Source organism: Lingula anatina, chromosome 9, assembly GCF_051362555.1.
Source record: "Lingula anatina isolate TDL-2025a chromosome 9, LinAna3.0, whole genome shotgun sequence".
Lineage (NCBI taxonomy): Eukaryota > Metazoa > Brachiopoda > Lingulata > Lingulida > Lingulidae > Lingula > Lingula anatina.
The window spans coordinates 11,224,625-11,237,948 of NC_141775.1; the positions used below are offsets into that span (position 1 = coordinate 11,224,625).

Sequence of the window (13,324 nt, forward strand, 5' to 3'; positions counted from 1 at the left end):
ATGTTTCAATTTTGAAAAACCTGTGCATTTGATAGCCTGAATTAGAGTTTGGGCAGGGTTAAGTTTTCATCCATCTACAACCAAACTTGGCCCATATACACACTAGACACATCAGGAACCCTGTTAATTGCAATCAACCTATTTACTGAAATTACCCTCTCAGATGTCACCTCTCTTTTAAAGATCACAGAGGGTTTATATAGAAAGACACTGGTTGCTATCACCCATGGAGGCAAGGGCAAAAGCGTCAACGCGCATTCTGTGTCAGGGTCAAAAATGACCAGGTGTCCAATGTAAAGCTGTTGAGATGCACGTGTAGTGCAGTATATGAGAATTGCACTTTACTTTTTAAAATCCTGAGTTTTTGCATAAAAATAATTTGTATCTAAACTTTGAAGAAGGAGAGATCCTTTACAAAACACACAATTGTTTACCTTGCCTCCAACCTTCCCAATGAGGAGATAAGACACATTCTTAGCTCCATTTAGCCATTTTTCACATATTTCATTTATCACAAGGGAAGGAAGGGTAGGGTGGGGGGGGGGGGGGGAGCGCAGGTGAGAGAGGAAATGTAGGGTGAAATCTGCTGCCCTTTTTATTGGACATCCTCAATATACATGTGAAAATGTTTTTCTAGTTCAAACCAATTCAAACTGTGTGGCTCGGAAATGTGTGCATGCACTTATATTCTCAAACTGCCTCCAGATTCAGCAGTATGCCTTAGTAGTGAAACGCATCTCGATTCCCTTTTGAGTGCATTTAGCCAATTTCACATAAAACAATTTTGCATTAAACTGGTTGCTCTTTTAAAAACATCACGAAATATGGTTTATTTTTCCAATTCCAATGTAGAACAATTTTCCATTAAGAAGCTGAACCCCAAATACCATCACCCCTTTACATCATTAAAACACATCACTGAATCAGTTAACCGTTCAATTCCATGTGGACTATTCATTCCGTAAACCTGATTCCAATATCTGCGCCTCTTATTTCAAAGGCAGCAGTGTACAGAGTTTGCAGACCCCTTAGTTGTTATTAAATAGAAGACATTTGTAGGCAGTGATGTTAAAGGTGCCTTCCCAACAAGCAACAGGTTGTCAATGACCTTAAACGGGTATGGGTTAAAATGAAAACTGTTTTATTTCTAATCTGTGATAATTATTCTGAAATGTGTTTTATGGCACGTGTGGAGGCAGGGAGACCATCAGGGATTAGCGGCATTGATTTTGAAGTGGGGTCAGCCATGTTTAGTCAGGGGATCAGTTAGTCCATGGATCATCTGTTCTGAATGTGCTCTAAGAAGAAAATTACCTCTTGATATCCACCAGCGATTTAATCTCTCTCCACAATGATTAGTGTACATTCTATTGATATCATACAGCTGAAAATCTCATTTAGCTGGATAAAAATTTTGAAAATATTTCATTACTCAAAATGTCTTGTAACAAGAGAACAGCACCCTAAAACAAAGGCGATGCAAAACAAAAAAAGCACAAGAACACCAGAAGAGGTCACCACCTTGACCTCAATTATCGTACACTGTGCGTATGACCTGGCGACTAAACTCCCAGATGAGACCCCTTTGATGACACCGCCACAGCTAATTGATAGTCGCTGCAGCAGAGTTAATATGATAACATTAACTGCTTACATGCTTCACTGCTTCTCACATCCACGCTCCACTCGGCAGGTTTATGAACCCAGTGATACTTGTCCTGCTTATTAATTACCTTAGTTATTTATGTGGCTTGTATGACCTTAAGGGTTGAAAAGTCCAAATACTTAAGATTAAAAAAGTCTTGGAGTTTATGTCTACTATACCCCTTGAGATTGAATAGAGCTAAAAATATGATTTTTTTTCATTAAACAAGCCCCCCCCCTCCAACTCTAGTCTCTCTCTCTAAGCATACAGCTATTCAAGCAAGCCTCTGCAGGAGCTCATACAATCAACCTCTAATGCATGGCAAACAGCCAATGTTCAAATCAATTTCAATATGAGTCCAGGGGTTCTAATATTACAAAATTTAGAGAAAAAAGCTTCTCAAGGGACAGATCATTGAACGCGAATGCAATCCTACGTCAAGAGACACAATCATCAGATTCATCACGATTTCACAAGAGAGCTCTGTCACAGGGTTACGGAACCAGCATGCTCTTTCCCTCGCCTATTCTCCTGGATCCCACAGAGTGACAACGTTTTGGATCAAAAGACACAATCAGCAAGATAATCTTGGCTTCACAAACAAACGCTGTCACGGGGTTAGGGCAGCGACAGGCACCTGACGACCTCTAGCTTGTTTAAAGTGGTGTAAGGTTATCACCTGAACCTCACCTGCGTAGATATAAAGTCTTTGATTTAGCTGCTTTATGGCTCTATTAATGCTGAAATCTGGATGGGAAAATGTGCTCTGAAATCCTGTGGAGAAAACCTCAATGGAACTTCCAATATGTGGGAGTTTTTTTTTTTTTTTTCTCATTTTTCATCATAACCTTGTGGACCTCATCTTGTTAAAAATGATGCAAGGTTATCACCTGGATATATTTCTGCTCTCTTGTAGCAACAAATTCCATACATTTTTTGTTCTAATATCTGTCTTTTTCTTAATTTATCAATTTGAAAATTTTTATATAAAACGAAGAAAAAAATCTTAACAAGTCTTAAATCCCTTTTTTTGGTATAATCAACAAAACATTGAGTTGGTAAATATCATAATTAAAATCTGATACAAATTAATGAGTGTGTAATTACAAAATTAAGACCCATCAATTACCAATCAAACAACTGATTACCTAACCAAACTCTGACCTTGACCTCTGACCTTGCCAGCCAAATCATGGATCAACATTTGAATAATCGATAAATCAATTGATACAATTAATCTTACTAATTGCGAGTACTTACGATACATGCATCCTGTCTCCTGATTAAGTTGCTGCCATCCGTGACAACACCTGTACTTTGTTACGTACTGTGTGTGGTACACTTGTCTGTACGTGGTGTAGTAACTCGTTCTGCAAGGAATAATTATAATAATGTATCATTTTTGTTTAATGAAAATTAACTGAAGCTTGTACTTATGACACATGGTCAGTTAATCAAATAAGACTTAAAGTGTGTCAAATAAGGACAAAATGCAATGAACAAGCACAAAGACAAACACAAAACCATTTTTAAATTGTCCATTACTAGTATATATGTTAAAAATTCAAACTAGACAACATGACAGTCACAGTAATAAAAAAAACCCACAGTCAATTCTGATTTTTTTTTAATCTACCACTTTTTTGTTTAAATGTCAAGAAAAAGAGGGTACAAATATGGGTGGAAAAAAAATTAACAAAATCAGGCTTCTGTAAACAGTCATTACAGCAGATCCTTTTGCTAGATAATTACAGCACTGGATTTTATTATGTTATCATTGAGAAATAGATGCCTCCTTAATGAACGAATTTTAAAAATCTTTCATCAAAAGCAGAGATAGAAAAAAGGCAAAGTAGAATCTCTCCTTTTCAAGTCAAAAAATGCTTTCTTAATTGCACATAACATGGCAATATAAATAACAAAGAGCAATTTAAAAGCTATTTGCCATGACCTGAAAAACCGTTTAACTGCTCAAGAACAGAATATGTAGCCGCGTCCTCCCAAACTGCACTCTTTATGTGACAGAACACCCCTGCCAATTAAGGACAAAATGTATCGTTGTTTCATGTTATGGTGACAGTAATGTAACAGCACCATGAAAGGTGATGTATGTTACATGCGCTGTGACTCTGACATGTACATCATACGTAAAGGGTGTTTGGAAAGGGTTAAAAATGACTTCCTCATAGATGTAGACCCCATTTCTAGAGATTAGATCGATCTACTTTAGATCGACCTAACTCCCTGGGGGTTCACACTAAATAGCTGTCAGCCGGGCGGACACGAAAGTTAATTACTCCCTTACAGCTTGTAGTAGGCGGGACGGACATTTAAGCCAGATTATCTGACAGTAATCTAGTGAGACTCCCCGCGGGGATAGATCTGGGAATACGGCCGTAGATTAAAGTGTCACACACACACATACACACATGCCAGCACAAACACACATACATGAAAGTACTCAAATTTGCCTGCATCATCATAGCATCTTTATAGGCCAAAGAATAAATAAAATCCTATACAAATTGATATACTGGGTGCGCGTGCGCACGCGCACACACACACACAGTTTGTACATCATGTATATAAAAAGCAGTTAATACGGAATGCTTTTTTTTCACTATTATCACAGTACACCAAGAGAGGAAATAATTTCCAGATGGGCAGTGGCTAAAATTTGGACAGGCATTGCTCTCAAAACATAGGCCACAGATGATTATGATTGCAATAATTTAATAAACTATCTCAATATAAAGCTAGTATTGTACATACACCCCATTACTCTGAGGACAAAGTCATTAGAGAGCAGATGAAGGAGATAAATATATTTGTCAGAAAATGAAGAGTTTGTGATCAATGACAATTACTTTACTTGAAGTCAATGTGGAGCAATCTTCAGTGGCTAGGGCACTCACTGTCTGTGGAAGCCATCAAGTCAGCTACTGTACCCACAAATTTTAAACACAAAACTCTTTTCAGACATTAAATACTTCCAACAACCAAAAAATAAAATAAATGCTAGTACTTAAACAATCTTGAATTTGAAGCATACTTAATCAATTTCCAGATGTGTTAAGTGCCAAATAGTGAAATGTTTGTATGTGAATGCATGTGTGTGTACATGGGTGTAAATGTGTTTGTGCATTCACGTGTGTGTGTGTGTGTGTGTGTGTGTGTGTGTGTGTGTGTGTGTGTGTAAACAAACACAAAAAAGTTAGCCTCTAAGCAGAAAATCCACACATTCAATTTCACTCTTGTTCAAGTCCCCACAGGCTGTCTGGGTCAAATAGTACTAATATTTCATACCAATGATCAATTTCTATACATCAAATTTGAAAAGGGCACCTGTCAGGAATTTCAGTTTTACTCCAGTTAGACAGACTATGTACATAACACCCGAGACAGACAACTGTTTCGATGAAGCAAAATCAGTCGATACTTCAGGGCACAAAGGATTACCGGATTAAAAATGAGGTTTTCAATGATATTCTTTGTACCAATATTTGTGTGTTGACTAGACTGGGTTTTTTTTCCACCTCTGTCTTGTTTACCCAGTAAATAAGATTGAGCATAAAACAAATACAGACAATCATAAGTCTTCATTCCTGGTGGCTAATCCTTGACGACTTAGCATAACCCCTTCCTGAGCCGTTCTATCAATTGTAGCGCAACTTTGACCTTCAATAATCTAATTGGTGAATTAATGTGATACTACAAAGAAATTCATTCTCGACAACAAAGTCTTGTTTTGCAAACCACGCATCCTTCCCCTTCTTAGCAACCGATACAAAACCTATACATCTTTTTAAGGTTAAGACTCTATAATGACCTCATGGTACTCAGTTTCTATGCCCGCAAATGTGATCAAGCAACTACATTTCAACAATGTGAAAAAAAAATGAAAGAGAAAAAAATTAGACTGATTGTCCCTCTTGCAAATTTGTGGTTTTTATTACAAGCATTGTCTGGCCTATGTTGGCAAAGTTGGGTGGTTTTTAATGATGTCTGGGTGGAAGCTAACAACTATGTACTTCTCTCTAGTAACATTAGTACTATTGTTAACTGGAAAATGTCACACAAAATTTAAGAAGAGTTGAGAATGTGGTGTTTAAGACCGGAAATCCTTCAACAGTATTTTAAGTCAGTGATTGTTCCAAGAAGAAGATTTTAGTTTTGCAATTCACGGTTTCAGTCAGCACTGTGTTAAAGCAGTGGCACATTGATTTGAGCTATTATACATCATCATTTTTTAAACACAAATCTAGGCTATACATGCTATACTGTAGAAAATCGACCTTAACTCATGAAATTTTGCTTTGCAACTTGAAATAGACTAAAAATTCTTTGAAACATTTAAAGGATAATTTTGGACTTATTTTAACTTTGATCAGGTAAAAAAATTAGTCATGTGGCTTACACAATACTGTACTTGACTCTATAAAGCCTAAGATACTTTCATTCAATTTGCCACAGTTTTTCACACTGTACAAGAACATTTCTCAGTGCCTTATTCTCTGAGTGCCTTTTCCATTGCCCAATAGCTCTATTACTTCTTAAAAGATGAAGACAAATTCATATAGAGAGAGAAGGCAGGGGGAGACCCATGCTAATAATTTTGTATCCACCACAGTGAAGTCTGTCAAGTGTCTGCCTGTTTTTTACTAAGGGTCCATTCAGAACCAGCTGATGCAAGGACTAACTAGTCCATGGATCAAATATAGTGTAACCCACTTGAAAGCGTGCCAAGATTTAATTGCTCTGCTCCTGCTTGAACGGCGCACTTGGAAGGCAGTCATCCATTGTTAAGTGCTCACTAATTTGATCCGTAGACTAGTTAGTCTGTAGATCAACGAGCTCTGAATGCACCCTAAATAGGGAGAGCATGCATCTTGTTAAAAGACTTTGTGACCGTGGGACACAGTTACAATAGACTTTGAGAAGGCAAGAAGAATGGGACACACTGTAGGCAAACATCTGATTCAGGTTGCACTGAATTGTATGTACAATAAAAAATTAAAGACCACTGTATGTTCTGTCTTTTCTTACAGACTTTCTCCAAGTTATCTCTTATGGATTTCAGTGTGTATGTGTGTGTGTGTATGTGTGTGTGTGTGAGTACGTGCATGCGTGTGAGCTAGTGTGTGTGTGTGTGTATGTGTGTGCATGAATACGTGCATGTGTGTGAGCTAGTGTGTGTGTGTGTGTGTGAGCAAGATTGATCAGTGTGGTAACATCTGCCATAAGGCTTAAAAACATTGCTTGTTAATGAAACCCAACCTATACGGCTAAAATGATATTGATTTCAACACCTTTCTCGTATATCTACCTTCCTTTTTTGTTTTTTGGCATAAAAAGTACACTGTCTCACGCAATTTCAAAAGAAGTCACAGAGGTAGGTTTAAGTTTCAACAAACAGCAAAGGCTGAAGATTATCAGTTAAACTGAAAATTAAAGTATGGTCTTGATCAAATCTCGGTTGCTTTGGATATTACCAACAAGACTCAAGAGCAAAGACAAGGAAGCATTCAATTCTGCTTCTTGTGATATTAATGAATGAAATAAGCGAAACGTAGCAACAAAGTGAGAAGTGTACACATCCCACTCTGCGGTTACTGCTGGTTGTGTGGTGGTTTCTCATAGTTCAGTAACCAAGTTCAACACATGGGATGAATCACAGTGTTTTCACTCCACTATTTTCACCCCATCAGGTGAGGAACAAAAAATATTAGGAACCGGAACGCAGTCCATGTGTGTAATTGTTCAAACAGAGGAAAAAAGGTCAAAGAAAAAGAGAAACTATTGGGGCATTCACTCGTGACATAGATTGAAACAGCTCTAGAAGATCTTTTTATCAGTTTTCAGAGTTCAAATGGCGTGGAGTAAGTTGATTGTTTTATATCACAAGGGGCTGACAGTGTCTATGGGTGTTCAAAGTCACTCCCAATGTGTGTGTTTTATGTAATCTCATTCAACGGCCACTTGATAATTAATTTATTACTTTTATTTATTACTAATACCACCTTACAAGATGAGTAAAAGAATAAATGTATATGTAAAATAATACAATAAAAGCAGTAATTAAAACGATTTTAAGAGCAGTACGGCAAGTGATTTGCAGTGATCTGTCAACTCAATTAAGCAAACTGATTGCAATCCATCTACAATCAACTGTGGTCTCTACTCAATTCTTGCAACAATCACTGGTTTCAAACCCAAGTGAACAAACAAAGCCGTTCCAGGGCCAGATTACAGCTGGTTTGGACCGCTGCCCTGTGAACTGACTCTGAGCAAAACCAAGACACCATGACTCAATCCCCAGGTCTAGACGCTGACGGAAACTGGGAATAATTGCATCTTGTTGGCAAACCACACGTCATTATGGGGCAATTGGTGTGCTGCGGTGGTCAAAGAGGAAACGAAGGAGAACAGACGGTTGTTTTGATACCGCACAAAAAGACCCTTCTACACATGTGTCATCTTTTAGAGCAATTCGGTTCTATTGCAAAAATACAATGTTGTGGTTGCCTTAGTAGGGCTGCCATCAAATTTCCCGCTTTGAAATATTGAGCCCTGGTTTACCACAGTAGATTGCTTTACCAAATGCAGAAGACCCTGCATTGAACAGCCATATATTGAACAGAATTAGATCAGTTTGTCATTAAGTACATGTATATCTGATTCAGCATCATGTTTACTTGTCTTTTTTAAGGTCCTCTGATGATGCCATCCTGACAGAAGAAAACATGTTGTCCTGAAAACAAGTGATTCTATTGTTTCCATTCCCTTCTCTCACATACACAAACATTTCTTGTTGAAATATTATTAACTGGTTGGTAACATTTTGCATGTGATATAAAAGTAGCAACAGGTGTCAACTTGGAAATATTTTTCTTTGAATTATATGAAAAAAAATTTTTTAACTTCTCAGCAGATGCAGTGGCTTCAAGCAGACAGTCTCAATGCTCAAAAGAACCACAAAGTTTTTTTCAACACTGAAGTGTCCTCTCAAAACCACCACCTTGAACAAGTTGTTAAAAGACAAAAAAAAAATACAAGACTAAGGCTGTGTTCCCAGAGCTTTTAGATCGATCTATCCCCGCGGGGAGTCTCACTAGATTACTATGAGATAATCTGGCTTAAATGTCCGTCCCGCCTACTACAAGCTGTAAGGGGGTAATTAACTTTCATGTCCGCCCGGCTGACAGCTATTAAGCGTGTACCCCCAGGGAGTTAGGTCGATCTAAAATAGATCGATCTAATCTCTGGAAATGGGGTCTTATTGGGGAGTAGGTAAAGATCGAGTATCTCTGAAAAGTCTATGACTGGACAATATTGCCATAATACCACTCTGGGTGCTGGTTTGGGGAGCTATTAATAGACATATTTGTTCAAAAACAAGGGAGGGTGTATTACCCCTGTAAGTAAACTGTTGATATAAGCACTGTTATTGTTATTGTGCTTGTTATTGAAGGCATTAGAGTTCATTGGGACTAATACAGTTATTGTTGCACTTCCGCTAATAATAGGAAACAATTGATACTGTGTTTTGAGGTTTAAGATTCCTTTGCATAACGCTGTACTTTCTGTGTCATAGAATCTTTCTAAGACAAGCTAAACTGTGGGTGGAGGCACTAACACCCCCCTCTCTCTTTCTCTCTCTCTCTCTCTCTCTCTCTCTCTCTCTCTCTCTCTCTTCGTTTACTAAAATTGGTGATGGATATTTTGGCCTTTTCCCATGTTCAACTCAAAATGTTGTTGTATTTTCTCACAAACAAAAATGGGGAGAGTCAAATTGGTGAAGTGTTTGGGAGTTTTATGGTTCTACATGTTGAAATGCGAGACTGACTGTGTTACATAACATCTCTTTCCGCCAAAACAGCTGAGGTGCCATGTTGTTCATTCGGTAGGGGATGTCTGATCCAGGAACACTCCACAATGCACTCATCAATGTAGCTTGTTGAAAACAGATCAGTCCAAAACACACAGAATACAAAAAAAATTTAGCCCAAAATTTATCAAAGTAGTGAACCCCTGTACATCTATTTCAAATGGCAAAATTGACAAATACATAACATAAACTAAGAATTTCACAGTCAATGAGAAAATCAACTAAAACTGATTGCAATCAATAGAAGCTAAGCAAAATACCTTCAACCAACCAACATCCCCCCCCCCCCCTCCGTCTCCCAACCCTGATTTTTCCCTCTCCAGTGTACCATGACAGGTGAATCCCCAGCAGGAGGTGACCCAAGTACAAGAGATTTACATGAAACTAGAAACCACAACACGGCACACCTGAATACAGCACACAGGCAGTGATGTGAGACTGCGGACACTTACATTTTAACTGACCTGGGCATGATATGAATAACAATTTCATGGAAATCCAAATTTTTTGGGGTTACTTCTCAAGAGGCCTTAAAGTAATGATATGACTGTAGCAAATGACGGATTTAATATCTAAAAATCCAGACTTCAAATTTATACAATAATCATAACTTGGGAGAGAGGGGGGCTATTAGGACTATCGCCAGAAAATGAAGTCAAGGTGCAAAAATGGTTACAAAATTCATTTTCCAGACCATCCACCAATTTACAGAACAAACATGATAGAAAAACAATGTCCTATTTTCCCAAGTTCCTGAAATATCTACCTAATGGCCCCAAGTTTGCTTTCAGTGAAACCAAAAACTAAGTGCTTCTTACGCATATTTATTTTGATACTCATTTCTATCACACTACAGCAGGAGTGCAATTGTGGCTGTATTTAGAGGCAAACTTCAGCTACATAAAGATGTACGTTTTAAAACATATGCGTACTAGTATGTCCATACTTACGGACATCGGCACTTGATTGCATTACCCCATATACTGATATCCCCACATAAAACCAGAGGGTAGTGATCAACAAAATAAATATAAGACCCCATTTCCAGAGATTAGATCGATCTACTTTAGATCGACCTAACTCCCTAGGGGTTCACGCTAAATAGCTGTCAGCCGAGCGGACACGAAAGTTAATTACCCCCTTACAGCTTGTAGTAGGCGGGATGGACATTTAAGCCAGATTATCTGACAGTAATCTAGTGAGACTCCCCGCGGGGAAAGATCGATCTAAAAGCTCTGGGAATACAGCCTAAGTACTAGTGTGGTGATTGCAATTTATTGTCAGATTCCAAAGGCTTGGATTAATTCGATGTTTAAAGCCAATACTAATTCATGTAGATTCAAATTTGACCTTCTGATCTTGTCAACACAACAAAACTTAATATCTGTATCAGTGATATAACCATTTGAGGGACAATGGGGCTTTTAGACCCACCAATCTCTGTACAAAACAGGTAGAAAACTGAGCAAATTCTAGGAATAGTGTTAATTCAAGCCTCTCAAAGAACAAAACCAACAAGCTTGACTTGTTTTTTAAATATCAATCCTAACAAAACTACCTGAAAGTGGACTTAAGCAACATCTCCCTTGAAAAAATATAAACTATAGCAATGAAATCTTCTTTACCCTTGACAAAAGTGTGCTTATTATTGATAGCATTTTTACTTCTCAAATTTGATCAAAGATGTTAAAATGTGGGAAGATAGATTTAATATCATGGCATGTGTCAATTCTTGCAGTTTAAACAGGTATATAACAGCTAATATGACAACCCCCTTGCTAGAAATCCCAGTCTTCTCAGGGACGTCAATGAGGCCACTAAACACACTCAGAGGTGTCAAAATTAACGCAAAGAGTCCTCTTAACCTGAACAGCCAATACGATGAAAGACGAATAAGAACTTCAACAAACTTTAAACCCATGCACAAGACATTTGTAAACTGCTTAGGGGTAAAGTGTATGTTCTTCTTTTAATGTTAAGTCACAGAACTATGTAAAGTCATTAAAGTTGATGGAAGTTTTTGACACTACATGCGGGTCCAAATTTTTGTCCTTCAAAGTTACCCGTCACCTTTGAATTACTCTGACTACACATAATGGTTAATATTGGAGCCTTACGCAAGTGATTGTCATTGTGATGTTAAAGCTAAAAAGTTGACTGTGATGCGAACCGTGTCCTGAACTTTTCTGCCCACTGGTCAGTAGGAAGAGCGGACCTCAGTTTGACCACTACCCTGAATAATATACATCTGAAGGTGAATTCTAGAGATGATTGAAAATCATTCTAAAACTAATACTTAAATATCTGCTAGCACGATCAAACTAGTTATTCAGATAAATTCTTTTTATTTTCTTTCCAAATCCAGCATCAAATCTATTAGTCCAATGCCAATGTCTGGTGACTGTGAACACCCAAGTTTGGGCTGAAGCTAGAGTTAAAGGTGAAAAGAAGCCTAAAACTATAATGTAAAAACAACTCTAACATGTACATCTTTATCAGAAGACCATTGCTTACCTTTCTTAAAAAAGGATATCTTTAATATTTTAAGCATACACTAACTTAAATTGAAACGAGAAGACATCAGGACAAAGCCCAGTGTGCTGCACTGTTAAGTGCATTCTAATCATTCATCAACATGTCTCATTTTCATTTGAACCTTTGTCTGTGAGAGGCAATTAAATAACACTTTCCGTCATGTCTATGTACTAAAATAATGTAACTTAATCATTGGTGTTCACCTGGGTCCTGGTTGTAACTTGATTATCCAAGAATTATTGCATCAATCTATTCTACAAATGCACTGTGTGTAAAAATACATCCTCAAGATTTATTGTGTGCTTCATATGTACCAAGACTTCAGTAAAGTTTATAAAAATTTTGCCAAAATATTTGCTCATCAAAGGATATTTAAGTCAAATCTTTTTAAAAGTCAATATGTTTCATACTGAAGAAATTGGCCCCTGCTGTGAAATCTCCCCCCTCCCATCCATCCACCCACCCACCCAGCCAAAATGCTATCAACTGACCCATGTCTTAGTAATCTCCATGCCAAATGAGAGATAATATCACATTCTGGGGATAGTTATCCTATATGACACAGGAATTTCACTGTAGTACATTCACGGGCAATGAACCAGTGAAGATGGCAGCTGACGTGTGCTGCCAACCTTGTGTGAGTCTCACGACTAATTACGTTACAACACAGTATTACGTATCCTGTCACAACACGACAACAGACGAGTCCTCAAAGACTCGAGCTGCCTTACTTACACTTTAAAACATGCATTCTGACCTTACTTTGTTATGGCTGTTATCACACATATTTATGCTTTATCTAATAATGACAGAGACGCTCTGTACGTCTGACATGTTTTGTGCATATTATCTCATCATTTCAGTTTGATATTTATCCTCTCTGGTGACTTTAAAAAGAAAGAATTTTCAGCGCCTCTGGCTGAGAGACATTGTCTACCTTTAACCAAGGTGCATTCCACCTGTTACACACCCACGAGGCTGATAATGTTAACAGACAGCTTTCCCACTTTTTTTAGGCTCTTTACTAAATACTGAAGGCAATTTTACTTCATCACTACTAAATCAATACACTTGATGAGGGTGGGGAATACCTTCTGCGTTTTGCGTGATTGGCCTTATTTTTCGAACTTGATGCATTATTTGAGCCCAATATTCTGTGTGAAACGTAAGTCAGGAATTCTAGGTGATTGGTGATTGGCCTGAATATATCTTAGTGATTGGTGATTGAGCTGTTTTAATCTTCGTGATTGGTGATT

General features: G+C 37.8%; 1 protein-coding gene across 2 annotated transcripts in view; it reads right to left on the reverse strand.

Annotated features, from left to right (window-relative positions):
* Positions 1-13,324, reverse strand: part of LOC106175953 (uncharacterized) — a 104,188-nt gene that overhangs the window by 69,185 nt on the left and 21,679 nt on the right. For both annotated transcript variants that reach the window (XM_086994941.1, XM_086994942.1), the window contains exon 3: positions 2,906-3,015. In XM_086994941.1, coding sequence (XP_086851067.1) covers positions 2,906-3,015 — 110 coding nt within the window. The remainder of the gene's footprint in view (positions 1-2,905; positions 3,016-13,324) is intronic.